This window comes from Muntiacus reevesi, chromosome 4, assembly GCF_963930625.1.
Source record: "Muntiacus reevesi chromosome 4, mMunRee1.1, whole genome shotgun sequence".
NCBI lineage: Eukaryota > Metazoa > Chordata > Mammalia > Artiodactyla > Cervidae > Muntiacus > Muntiacus reevesi.
In genome coordinates, this window is record NC_089252.1 from 44,265,759 (window position 1) to 44,284,938 (window position 19,180).

General features: G+C 49.1%; 1 protein-coding gene across 2 annotated transcripts in view; it reads right to left on the reverse strand.

The window, feature by feature from the left end:
* The window catches only part of ST8SIA5 (ST8 alpha-N-acetyl-neuraminide alpha-2,8-sialyltransferase 5), a 67,180-nt gene that overhangs the window by 25,010 nt on the left and 22,990 nt on the right, over positions 1-19,180 (reverse strand). The window contains exon 2 of one of the 2 annotated variants that reach the window (XM_065935170.1): positions 15,658-15,765. The exons of the other annotated variant lie outside the window; for it this stretch is intronic. Coding sequence (XP_065791242.1) covers positions 15,658-15,765 — 108 coding nt within the window. The remainder of the gene's footprint in view (positions 1-15,657; positions 15,766-19,180) is intronic. 2 annotated transcript variants of the gene reach the window in all.

Sequence of the window (19,180 nt, forward strand, 5' to 3'; positions counted from 1 at the left end):
CCCTCTCCTGCCCCTTTCTCCTCCTCCTGGGGAGGTGTCTAGCAGTGACAGTCACAGCATGGCTGAGAAAGCACAAGCTGCTTTCCTACTGTGAAAAGAATTTCTGCTTCCACTAGCTCATTGGCGTTCATGCTCGCGCTGGGACTAGGTGAGACTCCTTCTCCCCATTTGGCAGCTGAGAAAACTGAGGCTGAACAGATGGTGCTCCAGGCCATGCTGTCAGTGTGGAGGAGCCTGAGCCTCCACAGTCCCTTCTGCAGCTTAACGCAGAATAACAATACCAACTTCAGCCAACACCGTTGAGCCCTTGTCACGGGGCAAGTTCAGGGCCCAGTACTCTACATGGAAGTATTCATTTTTTTTCCTTTCTAATTGAAGTAGAGTTGACTTATAGTATTGTGTTAGCTTCAGATATACAGCATGGCGATTACAAGATAATGGGTATAATTCCCTGGTTATACAGTACCTCCTTGTTTCTTATCCATTTTGTATACAGTAATTTATATCTGTTAATCCCATCAGTTCAGTTCAGTTCAGTCACTCAGTCATGTCCGACTCTTTGCAACCCAATGAATCTCAGCACGCTAGGCCTCCCTGTCCATCACCAACTCCCAGAGTTTACTCAAACTCATGTCCATCGAGTTGATGACGCCATCCAGCCATCTCATCCTCTGTCGTCCCCTTCTCCTCCTGCCCCCAATCCCTCCCAGGATCAGGGTCTTTTCCAGTGAGTCAACTCTTTGCATGAGGTGGCCAAAGTATTGGAGTTTCAGCTTCAGCATCAGTCCTTCCAGTGAACACCCAGGACTGATCTCCTTTAGGATGGACTGGTTGGATCTCCTTGCAGTCCAAGGGACTCTCAAGAGTCTTCTACAACACCACAGTTCAAAAGCATCAATTTTTCGGCGCTCAGCTTTCCTCACAGTTCAACTCTCACATCCATACATGACCACTGGAAAAACCATAGCCTTGACTAGACAGACCTTTGTTGGCAAAGTAATGTCTCTGCTTTTTAATATGCTATCTAGGTTGGTCATAACTTTCCTTCCAAGAAGCAAGCGTCTTTTAATTTCATGGCTGCAGTCACCATCTGCAGTGATTTTGGAGCCCCCAAAAATAAAGTCTGACACTGTTTCCACTGTTTCCCCATCTATTTCCCATGAAGTGATAGGACCAGATGCCATGACCTTAGTTTTCTGAATGTTGATCTTTAAGCCAACTTTTTCACTCTCCTCTTTCACTTTCATCAAGAGGCTTTTTAGTTCCTCTTTGCTTTCTGCCATAAGGGTGGTGTCATCTGCATATCTGAGGTTATTGATGTTTCTCCCAGTCATCTTGATTCCAGTTAATCCCATATTCCTAATTTGTCTCTGCCCCCTCCCCTCTCGCCTTTGATAACCACAAGTTTGTTTAGCATGTCTGTGATTCTATTTCTACTTTGAATGCACAATCACTTGTATTACTTTTTGTTGCTGTTTAGTCACTAAGTCGTGTCCAATGCTTTCTGACCCCATGAACCTGCTAGGCTCCTCTGGCCATGGGATTTTCCAAGCAAAATTACTGGAGTGGGTTGCCATCTCCTCTTCCAGGAGATCTTCCCAATCCAGGGATCAAATTCATGTCTCTTGTGTCTCCTGCATTGGTGAGCAGATTCTTTACCACTGAGCCACCTAGGAAGCCCTGTATTACTTTTTAGATTCCATATATAAGTGACACCATATAGTATTAGTCTTTGTCTGACTTATTTCATTAAACATAATATCCTCTTCCAATCTGTATCACTAGCCCACCAGATAAGTGGTCATCACAAGCATCCAGAGCAGGCTCTGGGGGTTAACACACTTGCCCAGAGCCATGTAGGTGGCAGGTGGCAAAGCTGGGTCACGAAGCAGCGCATATAGTCAAGATGCTCTTGTCTGCCCACTTTATAAGGACAGTTGGTGACCCCTGGAAAGGGCCCTCTGACCTCCTACAGCCACACCTGAGAGTTCACACCAGCCCAGGGAACATCTGCTGACTGGGGTGGGGCGGGGAGGGGCGGGGAGGGTGACCAGCAAGATAAAACGCGGTGTTCCCCGCCAGACTCGGCCACGAAGGCAGAGGGGCCTCCAGGGCAGAGGCCAGGTGTACCCTCTCCTCGTGGCCTCTCTTTCTAAAGGTCGTCGGAAGACACCGGGGCTAGTGAAGCTGTGAGGGTGGGATCCCAGGAGAGCTCACAATCAAGAAATCTACAGGCTCAGCCTCAAACTTGGGGCAGAGGCCTCACTACAGCTGGCCCTGGAGAGCCAGAGGTCAGGGTGGAGCCCCAGGACTGCAGCTGGGCCCTGCAAGCCACAACCAAGGATTTAAAATGAAGTCAGTCCTTGACCATTTCCCACAAACTTTCCCAAAACGTGGCAGCAGCTATTTCACATATATTCTCACTAACTTCTATAGACAAACTTATGTCTGTGCTGCTCTAGAAATACTGAGATATTTATCCAATTAACTGGCTTCTTTTTAAACAACTTGTATTTTAAATAATTTAAAATATAACTTCATATTTAATACTTTAAAACTATTATATTTGTAAATATTTGCCCTTTATTATTTTACTATAATTTAATTTTAAATATTATAATCATACATTTAAGACATTTTAAATATATTTTAGAATATTAAAAATATTTACACAACAAATTGACTCCTATCCATACAAAATAAATCATCTCCCACTTTTCATGTTATAAAAGAATTTAAGCAGATTTCGTAAAGTAATGCTCAAAATACTCCAGGCCAGGCTTCAACAGTATGTGAACTGTGAACTTCCAGATGTTCAAGCTGGATTTAGAAAAGTCAGAGGAACCAGAGATCAAATTGCCAACATCTGTTGGATCATCAAAAAAGAAAAAGAGTTCCAGAAAAACATCTACTTCTGCTTTATTGACTATGCCAAAGTCTTTGACTATGTAGATCACAACAAACTGTGGAAAATTCTTCAAGAGTTGGGAATACCAGACCACCTGACCTGCCTCTTGAGAAATCTGTATGCAGATCAGGAAGCAACAGTTAGAACTGGACATGGAACAACAGACTGGTTCCAAATCAGGAAAGGAGTCTCTTAAGGCTGCATATTGTCACCCTGCTTATTTAATTTATATGCAGAGTACATCATGAGAAACACTGGGTTGGATGAAGCACAAGCTGAAATCAAGATTGCCGGGAGATATATCAATAACCTCAGATATGCAGGTGACACCACCCTTACGGCAGAAAGTGAAGAAGAACTAAAGAGCCTCTTGATGAAAGTGAAAGAGGAGAGTGAAAAAGTTGGCTTAAAACTCAACATTCTGAAAACGAAGATCATGGCATCTGGTCCCACCACTTCATGAGAAATAGATGGGGAAACAGTGGAAACAGTGACAGAGTTTATTTTGGGGGGCTCCAAAATCACTACAGATGGTGACTTCAGCCATGAAATTAAAAGATGCTTGCTCCTTGGAAGAAAAGTTATGACTAACCTAGATAGCATACTAAAAAGCAGAGACATTACTTTGCCAACAAAGTTCCGTCTAGTCAAGGCTATAGTTTTTCCAGTAGTCATGTATGGATGTGAGAGTTGGACTATAAACAAAGCTGAGTGCCAAAAAATTGATGCTTTTAAACTGTGATGTTGGAGAAGACTCTTGAGAGTCCCTTGGACTGCAAGGAGACCCAACCAGTCCATCCTAAAGGAGATCAGTCCTGGGTGTTCATTGAAAGGACTGATGCTGAAGCTGAAACTCCAACACTTTGACAACTTGATGTGAAGAACTAACTCATTTGAAAAGACCCTGATTCTGGGAAAGATTGAAGGCAGGAAGAGAAGGGGATGACAGAGCATGAGATGATTGGATGGCATCACTGACTCAATGGACATGTGTTTGAGTAAACTCGGAGTTGGTGACGGACAGGGAGGTCTGGCATGCTGCAGTCCATGGGGTCGCAAAGAGTCGGACAAGCCTGAGCTACTGAACTGAACTGAGGCACTGAAGATCCTAAAATATCACTCTCCTTTTTCTGTTTCCTTTATGTTTTACAACTCTTTTTATTGTCTTTCTCACTTGGCAAATTCATATTGATCCTTCAGTACCTACCTCAAATGCCCCCACTTCTGGGAAGACTTTTCTAATGCTCACTCTCAGGTTATTCTATACATTTTCTCTTAATTAGAGCAGATACCATTGTATTATAATTGTCTGTTTATATATCTATTTCCCTTTCCAAATGAGGAGTATCTGAAACATGTGAAATCTGTCTTTGTTATCTCTGCACATTTGCACTACAGAGACAAGAAAGCTAAAAACTACATTTCCCAGACTCCTTTGTAGCTAGGGTCCTCTATGTAATTTAGGTTCAACCAGTCAGTAGCTTCCCTGGAGGCCCAGAAGGTACAGAATCAGTCTGCAAAGCAGGAGACCCAGGTTTGACCCCTGGGTCAGGAAGATCCCCTGGAGAAGGGAATGGCAACTCATTGCAGTATTCTTGCCTGTGAAAATTCTTTCCACGGACATAGGAGGCTGGTGGTCTACATTCTACGGGGTTGCAAAGAGTCAGACACAAATGAGCAACTAGCACTTTCACAATCAGTAGCATGAGACTGATTCAGAGCCATGTTCTAGAAGAATGTCAAGGCTTAAGGCATTGTTTCCCTGGGGCAGAATGGGGCAGAGGTGGCTTGGCTCTTGAAAATTGCAGTGATGGCTGCACCTTCACGATTTTATCAGAGGCTTCCACAGTGGCCCAGTTTTACAATGCAGTTTGCAGAGACATTCTTGGAAGCTGGCCTGGAGTCTTTCTTCAGCTTTGCTGGTGATTCTGTGCTAGCCTTACCCTTAATCAATCCCTTTCTGCTTTAACTAAAATGGTTTCTGTTATCTGCAACTAAGAACAAGGTGTCAGCCTGGGGCTAAAAAAACGTCCATGACTTTTGTCTCTAACTTAGGTCATTTTTCCATCACACAACACTAAGTGAGGTCTGGTGTCTTATCACAAAGATCGTCACTTGCAACCACAGCCAGTGACACCAAGCCCTTGGAAATCCACTGGGTCATCTGAAGCCATGATCTCAGGCTGCTACTAAGAAAAGTTCCAGATTCTGATGATGTAGAAGATAATTAAGAGGGCACTTATGCTAGGGTTCTCAGGAGTTGGGACACTTGCAGACACACGCAGGATATGCCTCTAAACCAGCCGTGTGGCCTTGAGTAAATCACTTTGTCTCTCTGAGCCTCTTTTTTCTCCTCCTAAATAATTTGAATGAGGTGGTATCTGAAGTCCCATTCAGTACTAAAACACGACCCCAAAGTTTCCTCAGTGTTTCCCACTTAACTAACCAAGCCAGAACAATTTTATGAATTAATGATCAATAAACAAGAGAATGTTTACTGGCTTCCCTGGTGGCTCAGAGAGTAAAGAATCTGCCTGCAATGTGGGAGACCTGGGTTTGATCCCTGAGTGGGGAAGATCCCCTGGAGGAGGGCATGGCAACCACGCCAGGATTCTGCCTGGAGAATCCCCATGGACAGAGGGCCCTGGCGGGCTGTAGTCCATGGGGTCTCAAAGAGTCGGACACTACTGAAGGACTAAGCACAGCAAACAAGAGAAACTCTCGAAGAAGTTAAAACCAATCAGCACCTCCCTTTGATCAGCCAGCCCCTTCGTCACCTTCACAAGGCCATCCTCACTTTCCCTCTGCCAGCCTCCACTCAATCTCCCTTTCTCTTGAATCCCCAATATCATCACTTGGCAGTTCAGTGATTCCAAAGGGTCTCACATGCTGTGTTTCGTGGCTATTAGATGGCAAGGGTTTCGGAATAGGGTTCCCATCCTTCTTTGCCCATCCCTAGCCAGGGGCCCATCACTTCCATGAGCCTTAATTTCCTCATTTGCAAAATCAGCATAAAAAACGAAGTACACCTGTGACAAGATAAGATAATGATGAGAATTTCAAAGAAAGCATTAGTATAGCGTCTGGCCCACAGTAAGTGCCCAGAAAATGTCTATTCCCCTTCTTTGCCTTTCTCCTGCCCTGAAAGGACAAGACCTGCCAGTGGATGCCCAGTGAGTCAGAGACGTGCTTACAGCCCCTCAGCTGGTGGATGACAGAGCTGAGAAAGAAATGGATAACTCAGAAGTTCCCCACCATCTGGACTGGCTGCCATTCTCCTTCTGCTGCTATTAGGAAACCTCTCCCCTATCACTCTGCGGGTAAAGCCCATGCTGAGTTCTGCTTTGACGTAGGGATGTTCCTGATCACCCATCCCTGCTGCAAACTCCATTGATTAACTGTGTTTGATGCTTTGAAATCTGGGGCCTTCCTGACCCCAGATAGACTGCATCTTCTAGAGATAGTCAGTTCCTAGATATGGTTAAAAAAAACAAAAAACAAAAAACCCTGTGAGCACACCTTTCATGTGCAAACCAAGCAATCCAGAGCTCACACTCCGCCACCACCTCCTCCTCCTCTTTCTCCTCCTCTCACACTTAGGACCACCTAGTCCTCTGCCCTGATCACCCACAGGCCAGCTACCAGACTACTTGGGGCAGCTCTCTGCCCCAGAGCCCACTGAAATTATTTAAACAAGCCAGTCTTAAGCCCGTGTGCCTGCCTCATCCATTCCTTACATAGAAACCACAATAAAGGCTCTTGTCCACTTTTCCCCTTTTGCTCCTTCTGCTTCTTGGCTGATACTGGTGCCTTCCCGTGTGACCCGACCTGGTATGGTGTGCTTCCCATTTTTCAGGATCTTAAGTATAAAAACCTCTTCCTTCTTGACAGTCATTTCCACATCTGTGTGTCTTACCATACCTGATGATTGAAAAAAATCCCAGGCATTCTGAAAACACTGCATGTGGTACCTTAGCCAGGTAATTACAATCACTCCAGGCTGAGGTCTAAAGCCTCGTTTTTCCATCTGAAAAAAAATGGATCTAATAGCCCTTGCTTCTTCCTCCAGCCTATCTGGGCTTTGCTTTTAGAAGGCCGTGCTGTTCCATCTCAATCTCTAAAGATAAACGACTTGAGGAAATAAGACTAAAGAAGCACCACCACACTGGGTCACTCCTCGGTTCTGCTTCTGAGAGGAGGCCCGAGGACGACATTCTGGAGGAAGTCATAGAAATCCGTTTGGTCAGGATACTGATCATCATGCAGACATCAAAATGATGCTGAAATGTTTGTGCATGAGAAAACGATTACATGATAATACGGAGTGAAAAAAGCAAGCTACAAAACTATGATCTCCAAAAAAAAAATTATATATACATATGCAAGCACATGGGAAGGGACGTAACAAGATATTAATAGTAGGTTGCTCTAAGGACAGGATTATGATGATTTTAAAAAAATACTTTTCTACATTTTTATACATTTTCTGTAATGGGGTTATGACTCTTATTATTGAAAATCACTAACAAATGCCCTTTTAAGCCACGGCTCTTTCTCTAAATATCTCAAGCATTCCCTTGAGCTACTAGAAGACTGAGAGTGGCAGTTTCTCCAGCCTCCCTAACTCCATGAGCCTCTCAAGTGAGCTAGTCACTATCTCTTCTTTCAATTCTGGAAAGATGATCTCTACTCAGTTCAAAGGGGAGGAGATGCTGGCAGGACACCTCACAGGTATAAATAGTCACCGCCGGTCACATCAGGAGCCCAGCTCAGCTCAGATGCCACTTGGCTTCCGGCAGCCAAGTCGGATGCTGGCGCCAGGCTGCATCCATCCTGCCCCATCTCTGTGCCCTTGGGGAGGTGGGGGGCAGGGCTGGGCAGCACTGGCTGCCTGATCAGCAGGTGATGGCCCCTGTTAAGTGAGAAGACAAATGCAAACATGACTGCAACTGTTGAATACTGGGTCCCCTCCTCCCACACAGGCCTGGGCTCCAGCTTTGCAGGCTGAGGGAGCCTCGTTTCAGCATGCCCTGGGTCTAGGGTGTAAAGTCTGGCTCTGTCATTCCTCCTAACCCTTCCCCATGAGCCTGCCCCACAGAGGGCTCCCCTGTCCGGCCTGAACCCCCCTCCAGATCTCCATCTGGACCATGGAATTCACTGGGGGCTACAATACTTTGAGCCCCAGCAGTGATGCTGGGAGAAGATGAAGCCCATGTCTCTCGCAGACAGCACTTGGTTCCCAGATACTGATGGTGTTCAAGACAACAGGAGCCCAGGGAGGTCCCTGTGTCATTCAACAGCAGCCAGAGGCAGGGGAGGCAAGAGGCAAGGTGTGGGTCGAGGCAAGACTGGAAGTAGGAGGTGCTGGAGGCGGAGACTGTGGAGGCTCAAAGCGAAGGAGCAGGTGCGTTCACTGAGCTGAATGCGTGTCCCCCCGAAATTCATATGCTGGAACCCTAACCCCCAAGGTGATGATATCAGGAGGTGGGGCCTTGGGGATCATGAGGTCATGAGGGTGGTGGCCCCTGAATGGGATTTGTGTCTTTATAAAAGAGGCCCCAGAGAGTTCTTTAGCTCCTTCCACCATGTGAGGACACAAGTCCGCCACCCGGAACAGGGTCCTCACCCGACCGTGCTGGCGACCACGCAGGCTCAGACTCCCAGCCTCCAGAACTGCGGAAAGCAAATCCCTGTTGTTGATGAGCTCCTGGTGTGTGGTATTTCATCACAGCAGCCCGCACAGACGAAGACAGCGTATGAAGAGTGGGTCTCAGGTGAGGTAGAGAGAATGGGATTCCCTGACGTGTGAAGAACTGCTGGACAAAGAGTAGGTGGAAGTGTTCTAGGAGGTTCCGGAAGGTAAATCAAGGAGCCACAGCTGAGCGTGAGGGAAGGGAGGTTTGCAGTCCCAGTAAAGGACCGGCCTCCCTTAGAGGCTCCAGGAGCCCCACTGCCCACAGTCCCAGCACAGCCTCCACAGCCATGGAAGAAGCGGTTGCAGGCTATGCATGGCTACATGGAGTGGGCACCTGGAGAGCCTTGGTGCCTTCCCTTCTAAGAATCCCCTAAACTGATTCCCAGATGGATGCTAGTCCTCCTAACCAGACCCCAGAGCCCCTTCCTTTCCATTCTCCATTTCCTTCCATTCTCACTCCTTTCTGTGGCCTCCTGTCTTTGCTAAGGGACTAGTATTAAATTCTTGATAATGGTCCAGGAGGAAGGAAGCGTGGGAGCTGTGAAGGAGAGGAGGAAGAACAGACCGCTGGAGGGAGGAACAGAGGGTCTGGGGAGCTGACTGGGGGGTAAGAAAGGGGTGGGGCCAGGGTCATCTGATGTGAAAAGCCGACCCCAAGGGGAACACCTCCTGCCTAGCTGTGCACCCACCCAGGGGACCCCGCTGGTGGCTGAGCAAAGTGGGAGTTTGACAGAGGAGGAGGCAACTGAGGCACAGAAAGGCTCATGCCAGTGGTTATTGGACCAGGAGACTCAATTCAGACACAGCCAAGGGCCACAAAGCTTGGTGGCCAGGAGAGCTCACGGAATGACACCATCCGAGGCCTCTCGGGGCCCCAGCAGCCCCGCTTTCACGTTCGGCCTCCTCTCTCTGCCACCAGAAGCCCACATGGGGTGTGTGGGAGGAAAGGGAGATGCAGTGCCCTCTTACTTAGAGGAAGCCCAAGAGTTCTGCTTATTTATTTGTCACCCATTATTTAAAATAAATTAATAGAATGAAGAATCTTAAAAAAAGTAGTTTCATTCCAAATAATCTGCTAAACTTAAGGGATATTCATAGAAAAATCTGGCAGTCAAAAAGCAAAGAAGAACATCCAGATAGCATATCAGAACCACAGGCGGAATTTTTCCATTTTAAATTCAACCAAATAAGGAGGCAACTCCATCCAAAGACTGCTGATCACTCTGCATCCTCTCTCTCGATAATCTCATTCTCTCACAATACTCGTGTTGATGCAGGTGACCCCCAAATTCAGACTACTCTCCTAATCTCTTATTTATTTATGTCCTTTTCCCCAGAAGCAAAAATTGACCAAAAAGGCTTATGCTAAGCCAGCCTGCACTCAAATGCAGACGTGCAGACCCCACCCCTCAAAGCTGTCACCACACCTCCTCCGTAAGTCCTCCGTAGAAAAGTCTTTCCCTTGGGCTAACCTTGCAACCCAGGGCTCCTCTTTGAAATCCAGGACCCCCAAGAGGAGACAGCAGGAGCACAAAGCATAGAGGCTGGGGGTGAAGGAGAGTGCAGAAGGGCAAAAGTGGGAAAGAGATAGGAGAGGAGGGGATGAGAGACCCTAATGATTGTCTTTTCTTACCTATAGTGCTCATGACAGCGCTGGGAGAAAACGTGCATGTCAGTTACCTACTTAGATCAATACGGTCATTTTTGTCCAGTCTAACAGCCAGGAGCTGAGACGACTTGGCAAGGACAGCCAAGGAGAGCCAATCCAACCCAACCTTGGATGTCTGTCCACAGCCCGGAAAGTAGAATACCTCTGCATGGCCCACGAGTGCTGGGACTCAGAGTTACAGAGCAAGGGGTGCTTTCCAGCTCCACCACCCACTGCCACCTGGAAGTGGGGACTCAGTTCCTCATCTGTAAAATGGGGGCAAGGACAGCACCCTCTCCGCCAAAGGTCTGAGGGTAATGCGTGTCGGGCACCCAGCACTGTGCCTGGCACATAGCCAGCCCCCAGTAGCGCTCAGTCATGGCATCATCGCCTGTCCATGTCCAATCCAAGTCCCCCCCCTCCACAGAAGCACCTCCGACTTGTACCCTAGGCTCCTGGAGCCCTCGCCAGCCGCATCACACAATTTATTCCCTAATTATACACTGTCATGAAACAATTAGGGAACAATTCAAGACAGCATAATAAAATGCTAAATTCAATTCAGTCAAGTTCCTTCCAGCTCTGAAATATGATGATTCCACACCCCAGGCATACACGCTTGCCTGGAACGCAGACCTTGACCCAGAAAGAAAGGCTCTTTCTTTCAGAAAGAAACACACATTCACTCGGCCTGCCGTTCTGAGGAGCAAAGAGGCGTCTGTGTCGCCAGTTTGGGGCCTGCCCACCACTCCTGTGCTGGTGCTTCCTTCCCCGAGGGAAGTCCCCAGCACCCCAAGTGGAAGCCCAGCAGCTCAGGGAAAATCTGTCCTCAGCTCTGCTCTAGAAGTGGTCCTTCCCTGTCTTAGCAAACCATCTCCTGCCATGTGGTCCCGGAGCAGGGGGCCCAGGTTGCATGCACCCTGGGAGGAGGGGCTGCCTGTGGGCTTGGTCTGAAGTAAGACGGTTCAGAAGGTCCTGACACTGCACGCACAGGCGGTCCAGCCCCATTTTCTGGTGCAGAAGCGTCCTCGGGATTTGGGGAAGGCTTGAGCAAGCACAGAGGGGTTCGTGCGCACTTGCTGGGGAGTCCTCTGTGTGCGTAACGATAGAAATTGCTTCCTTCCCTCATACTCAGTTGGTAAAGAATCCACCTGTAATGCAGGCGATCCCAGTTTGATTCCTGGGTTGGGAAGATCCTCTGGGAAAGGGAAAGCATAGACCCACTTCAATATTCAGGCCTAGAGAATTCCATGGACTGTCCACGGGGTTGCAAAGAGTCAGACACAACTGAGCAACTTTCACTTTCACTCACCCCACCCCCCACCCCCAACCCCGATGCAGACACATCTTACAGAACGAGGAGTGAAAGTGGCTATCAGGGAAAGCTTCCAGGAGGCGGTGGAGTGGGAGGTGGATCCTGGAGGAGGACAAGGACTGGGACATGGATCAGGAACCATCTGACGGAAGCTGAGTGAAGCCTTTTGTGCTGTGACTACAGACCAGGCTGAGGTTAGCACCTGGGGCACTTCTGCCTCTGCTGCCCTCAGCCCCTAAGATTGGGTGACCTTTCCCTGTGGTGTCCCGAGGCGGTGGGCGCTGCCTGCCCACTTTGGCAGGTGGGCGCCGTGCCTCCCCTGCCCTCCAGATGGTCACTGGGTTTGCAAGAAGCTGGCCAGGCTGGAGAGGTCAAAGCAGTGAGCTGACAGGACAAGAGCCCTTCACTCCCCCTCCCCTCGCCCATCTTCCTTCTCAGAATTGCCATACTCCGTAGTGGGGGGTGGGGTGGGGTGGGTGGCGGGGGTGGGGGCAGCTCTCAGTCTGTTGTTGCAAAAGTATATCCTCTGCCTTCATTGCCTTCTGTTTTTATCCACACACACACCCCCACCTTCAGTCTCCTTTTTCCCACCCTGCCACCCAGATTCTCAGACTACCTGACTGCCTGCTTCTCTCAAGAGAAAAAATTCTTTGGTCATTCTAAACTGCGAGTGAATTTATGATTCCAAAATGTTTCCCCTCCCCAGGGATTAATTTTCAAGGATACTGCCAAGAGAAGACGAGGTTTATCCAAAGGAATAAATCTCTAAGGGAGAATTCAGGGACACTAACGTTGAAGTCCGCACATTCTTGCCAACATTCTTTACTTTGTCCTTGCTTAATTCATCCTTTATTCAATTAACATTTATTGAGCTGGTGCCATACTGGGTGCTGAAAATCCAAAGAGGGAGAAGCACAATCACTACCTAAGTGAGGAGAAGAAACATAAACACCTAATCTGAAGATGATGAGAACTCTCTTCAAAGACCTTCCTGCTCCTTCAAGGCAGCCACTTAAATAGAAACACTTGCTGATTACCAATTATTCCTATCTGCTCTCTACAGCAGTTCTCCTTAGATGCCTATTGGACACTTTTAGATCTAGACCTGAAATTAACAAAGCTACATGTCAATGTATATTTTGTAACTCACACACTTGCCAGCTGGACTTCCCCCAGCTCCTGTCCAAAGTAAAGACCTGGCCACAGCCTTTATGAGCACCATCTGGCCTGGATTTCCTTTGTGGTCCTGCTTGGAGTGTTCCAGACCGATCATTTGGATCTGCTCCTTCTCCTTGTGGCTCCTGGTTGAGTACATAACTTATGAGTCATTGCTTTTTTTTGCCCCTCTTTATCCTTTGTTATAAATGGTAACTCCTGACCTCCCTTCCAATGGATGTTAATAATAAATGACTTCCGGTGTACCACACTTCAACCCTCCACACAGCTACAGATAGCAAAATATGGCATGTGCTGAATTATTCAGTAGGCAAATAATACCACAAAGCTCATCCCGTATTTCAGGCACGGACAATTGTCTGCTGGGATGATGCACTTTCACTCGGCAGAGTCCTTTCCCAGTGTCATCAGGTCCTCCCCCAAGTCCCACACATCTGCTGTGAGGAGCTGTCCCGTCCATTTTAAAGAAGGCAGAAGCTGCTCCCACACCAAAGAAAAGAATCTCCAACACACGAGTCGGTTCTAATTACATGAACCATTATATTCTGCACGTGGGAAAGACATACTGTGTTTTCTCACCTATGTGGGGAGTTTAGGGGTCAATCAGAAATTGGGATCTGAGTTGGCAGTGCCCAAGAAGAACTTGGAATGTGTGGTCATCACATTTATTCAGGGGCTCAGGGGAGTCTTGGTCAAACGGCGGCTCTCCGGAAGGAAACCCACTCAGCTGGTGATGATGTTGAATAAAGGGCACCTGATGGAAATGGCGGTGTCTCTGAACCCAAGGGACCCCGGGAGACAGGGAGGGGGAGGCTGACCTGCGCTGCTGAGAGAGGGAGAGAGGATCAAGGGCAAGGGAGATGAGAGGGAGGAGGAGAGAGAGGCAGGACGCAGGGACTGAGAAAGAAAAGTGGACCCGGAGAGGGTGGCAGGAAGAAAATACGAGGAGAGAAAGGGTGAGAAAGGCAGAGAACTTAGAGACAAAATTGCAGGGAAAGGACAGAGAGACGAAAGCTGCTGGAGGTAGGAAAAGTCAGAAGCAGAATCCGTGCAGTGGTCTCAGTCCCAGCCCAGGACATCTGCCCAGAACAGCCTCCCAGGGGCCTGTCCCATCTTACTCAGCTGATTAGGATTTTCTAGCCAAACCCTCTCTGTAAACCCTTCAGGGAGTCCTTCCCAGGGAGACAGACACCTGCAGACTTACCTAGACACCCCGGGGCATCTGGTTGAGTGGGTCACACAGCAGATGGGCCAATGTTGGAAGCGCAACATATGGAACAGACAAGTCTGGACATGTCACTCTCACTGGGTGACAATCCCAGGCGCCAAGTGGCAGGCCAGGGCTTCCACCACAGATATATGGAAAGAACTAGGCTCCAAAAGTGAAGGCAATGGCACCCCACTCCAGTACTCTTGCCTGGAAAACTCCATGGACGGAGGAGCCTGGTAGGCTGCAGTCCATGGGGTCGCCAAGAGTCGGACATGACTGAGCGACTTCACTTTCACTTTTCACTTTCATGCATTGGAGAAGGAAATGGCAACTCACTCCAGTGTTCTTGTCTGGAGAATCCCAGGGACAGGGGAGCCTGGTGGGCTGTCGTCTCTGGGGTCGCACAGAGTCGGACACAACTGAAGCGACTTAGCAGCAGCAGCACCAGGCTCCTAAAGAGTCAGAATAAGACCCTGATCCTAGGCCATGGCCCTTGGCTGCCCCACTCCCCAAGGCCTGTCTGTTCACCTCCCCCGTCTGCATCTGACATTAGAGCCACATCCTCCCTTTTTTGAAGCATTGGATAAAATCATGCATATTAAGCCCCTGAAAAACATACTACTTCTCTTCTGCAGGGTCAATTTGATGTTTTAGTGTCGATATTAACAGCAACAAAAACCCAGGCCTCTTTCCCAGGGAAATTAATCTATAGTTAGCCTGCACTTGGAAGGGCAAAAATTAAGAAACCAAACAACTTAGCCCCGAGAAACCCTTAGTGGACAGGTTGCAGCCACACCCACCTTCAAGCAGAGAGAGAATCCCACCTTGTCTGAAAAAATTCCCCAAATGACCACCCCCGCCGCACCCCACCCCCACCCCGCAATGAGCGGGTTCCACCTGCGAATACTCCGTTTTCATTCGTTCTACAAACAGTTCCTTCTCCTGGGTGTACAGAATGCCCCCCATTCCTGATTTTAGCTCCAAACACTACAGCAGATCAAGAAGAAATAACCATGTGATGGTATAAAAGTCAGTTCTCAGTATCATTATCTTGATGAAAATGGTTCTTCCCCAACGAAGGTCAAGGACTTCCTAGGTGGCACTGGTGGTAAAAAGCCCGTCTGCCAATGCAGGAGACGTAAGAGATGCAGGTTTGACCCCTGGTTTGAGAAGATCCTCTGGAGGAGGAAATGGCAACCCACGCCAGTATTCTTGCCTGGAGAATCCCACGCACAGAACCTGGTGGGCTACAGTCCATAGGGTCGGACACGACTGAGCTTAGTACAGCCAAGGTCAGCCCAGCCAAGGCTGGGCAGAGTAGGGACGGCCTGCTCAGTGGATTTCAGAGGAGCAGGAAGCCAATGGTCTTTGCCCACCCCAGTGCCATCCCAATACACACCTATACTCCTCTTCCAGAAGGGGTGGAATATGGCCCCCACCTCAAGTGGAGACTGGAGACCCAGACTCCCATTCCATCACCCCCCACCCTCATTCCAAAAGCGGGGGCAGTAAGTCCCTGCTTTGCTCTGGTTGGGTCCTGGCCCTCACCCTCCTATCTAAGCAGCCCAGGTCAGATCCCAGGGGGAGCTCTGGGCCATTGCACTGAGACCGCTTCTTCCCTGAGGGCAGCCTGGAGGGGCAGAGGCTCCAGGGTCGCCCCGAGAAGAGCTTCCCCCCTCCCTGGTTGTTCACCGGGGGTCTGTACCTGGAACTGGAGTCACTGCCGCTCTGCACTGCTGGGTCGTCCGTGACATTAAAGAGCCCCGTCCAATTGGCCAGCTGGTCGCCACTCTGCCAACCAAACTGGAGGCCTCTGGCAAGAGAACGAGGCAGTCGGTACTCATGCTCACGTGCTGGGTAAGCCCGTCACCCGGGAGCCGCGGTCCAGCGTGTGCCACGTGACACATCGCCTTGACCACGCCTAGTGGAGACGAGAGTGCTGTCCATGCAGAAGGATGACCATAATAAACCAGGGTCCTTTACAGGGTTCTCTGCTGGCCCACATCCGTGCCCTCAGTTCACCTGGATGGGCAGGTGGGGGATACACGTTGTCATACATGCAGAGACACTGAGGCTTAGTGAGATCAAAGTCACTGAGCTCCCCTACCCTCTGTCTGGTGCATCCTTCAATTCCGCCTCTAGCAACTCGCTCCAGCTCTCAGCTCTTCACCTTCCTCTAAGGCCAGACACACAGCAAAGCTTTTAATGAAGTCTAGTTTTCCAATCCTCCTGCTTAAGAGATGAACTCAACACACCTGGTTCTCTTTGCTCCCTCCCCCAGCCTGACTGAAATGCAGCAAAGGCATAATAAGGGCTTGAGCATGGCTGGAGAGAAGGCATAGAAGGGGGCCAGCAACAACAATTTGGAAGAGCAAAAGCAGATGGGTCACTTGCCTTAGGACAGAGAGAGGAGCCCTGACTGCTTGTAAGAAGCAAATCTATTCTCCAGGCACAGATCTAGAAAGCTTTGGAAGGTGCAGTGCCAGGGCCACTGAAGGTGAGGGTGCAAAATGGAGTGGCGGGCAGGAAAATTGCTTTAGGTTCTTAAGGAACATTAGCTACTACCCACCTCCACGCCCCTGCCTTAAGCCCAAGCAAGCTGGGCCTTCTACCTGCCCCCCAGACAGACAGATGGCAGGAGGCTTGACCCAGAGGTGCTCTGCACTGCTGGCCTCATGCACGGAGATACTAGGCTGAAAACAGCTGGGCAGACCTGAAAAGAGGCTAACTGTGCACGCCTGGTCCCAGCCACGCTGCCCCAAAGCTTTGGCCATGGTTGGGTTTCTCGGCGGGAACCTGCCCAGGTCCGAAGAGAAGGCTACAGACCACAGGGGTGCTGCCGCCCCATCACCAGGGCGTCTCGGTCTGGCACTGCTACCATTTGCAAAGGGCTGCACAGTGCTTGTTGGGGGCTGTCCTGTGCTCCCCTGGTGAGCAACATCCCTGGTTTCTACCCTCCGAGGCCAGCAGCACCTCCTCCCCCACCCTCCTGCTGTGATGACCAGAACTGTCTCCAGACATTGCCAAACGTCCGCTGTAGGGAACCCCTGCCCCCCACACCGAGCCCCAGTGCACCTCCTAGAGGCTGGCTTTGCCCTCGAATGTGAATATTCAAGTCCCACCAAAGACTCTGGCATGTATGATAAACTTCACCGTGCAAGTGGAGAATAAATCAAACAAACATAAAACTCTGAAACCCCTAAAAATAAAGCCCTTTAATAAACAGCCTCTATGCTAAGGGAAACGGGGCAGGGATGGTGGTCGGAGTTGGACTCTGGTCCACCCGGATCAGCCGCTAATGAGCTGAGTGACCCCAGTGAAGTCTCCCTGTCTCTCTTGGCCTCTGTTGCTATCTTTTGAGTCAGGAGAGCGGTCTTGATGTCTCAAAAGTGCTTGACCGGAAGTATCACTGGGCTGAGCTGTGTCCTCAGTCACCGGGCTGAGCTGTGTCCTCGATGGCAAGACAGGTCGCCTCCTGCCTGTGAGTCAGCCTGGTTTCCAGCCAGACGCTGAGTGGAAGAGGCCCTCGGGGCACCGTGAGCAGAAGGGCTGCACACGTGAGGTGCTCAGTGGATGCTCTGCCGAGTGACTCGGATTCCCTGTCCACACTCTCTGCCTCCACAGCAGAGCGGAGCTGGGGGCAGAACTCGCAGGACAGAGGCTGAAGCCGCAGCAAAGTGCCCTTCAGTTCCTGGTGCGTTCAGGGAACAGCAGCAGCATTGCACTTGTGCTGGCCCGAGATCTTTATATTCTTGAACCAGTGAAGTTGCTCAGTCGTGTCCAACTCTTTGCGACCCCATGGCCGGTAGCCTACCAGGCTCCTCCATCCATGGAATTTTCCAGGCAAGAGTACTAGAGTGGGTTGCCATTTCCTTCTCCCGGGGATCTTCCCGACCCAGGGATCGAACCCAGGTCTCCCGCATTGCAGGCAGACGCTTTACCATCTGAGCCACCAAGGAAGTCCAAATATTTATTTATTTATTTGGCTGCATCAGGTCTTAGATGCAATATGTGGGATCTAGTTCCCTGACCAGGGATCAGACCCAGGCCCCCCTGTGTTGGGAGCTCAGAGTCTTAGCCACCGGACCATCGGGGAAGTCCCTTCATATACTTATCTATCCACAATACAAATATTGCATACTTCTATAAATCCATCACATATTCGGGCTTCCCTGGTGGCTCAGTGGTAAGGAATCTGCCTGCTAAGCAGGAGACTCAGGTTCAATCCCTGGACCAGGAAAATCCTCTGGAGAGGGAAATGGCAACTCACTGCAGTATTCTTGCCTAGGAAATCCCATGGGCAAAGGAGCCTGGCGGGCTACGGTCCACAGGATCACAAAGAGTTGGATGCGACTTAGTGACTAAACAGCATCACATACACATTTTATAAATACATTGTGAGCATCTATAAAATAAACTATTCATTTATCTGTTTATTGATTTGAAGGGGTTACATTTCCTTTCAAAGAGATATTTTGAGGAAATATTAGTAGGTATTTCTTAGAAAGAAAGAATTTGGTTTATTAGGAGGGGAAACATTTTGTGAGCCCTTCACATACTCTCCATTCCTACAACAGCTTCATGTAGCAAATCCCATTCTCTGCACTTATAGTTGATGAAATGTGCAGCTCAGAGAGGTTTGGTAACTCACCCAAGGTCACAAGGCTAACAAATGGCCAACCTAAGATTTAAATCCAGCACCTTCTGACTCTAAAAACCAACCTAAAAGTCTGTACCAGAATACCTATTGGCCAAGAAAACAGTATTTCCACCTGAAATTTTGCAAAGTAGCCATTTAACAAGCACATTCAAGCAATTTCCAGCCCCAGCAGCCAGCTAGAAAACTCACAGGCTCCTTAGAAAGAGTCCAGCCAGCAAGATTCATGTCCTCTACCAAGTGGGTCAGCCAGCAACTCTGCCACTCTCCTGCCCAGACTGGCTGATGTGAGACGGGGTGTCCCTTCACAAGACAGATCCCCCCAGGGCTGTAGAAGTGACAGGCTACTAAGAAAACATCAATTACTATTTTTAGCAGGAATTATGACACAGAAGGGCCATTCGCTGATAGCTCAGTTGGCAAAGAATCTGCCTGCAATGCCGAAGACCCCAGTTCAAATCGTGGGTCAGGAAGATTTCCACAGTTTGCTGTGATCTGCACAGTCAAAAGCTTTAGTGTAGTCAGTGAAGCAGAAGTAGATGTTTTTCTGGAATTCCCTTGCTTTTCCTAT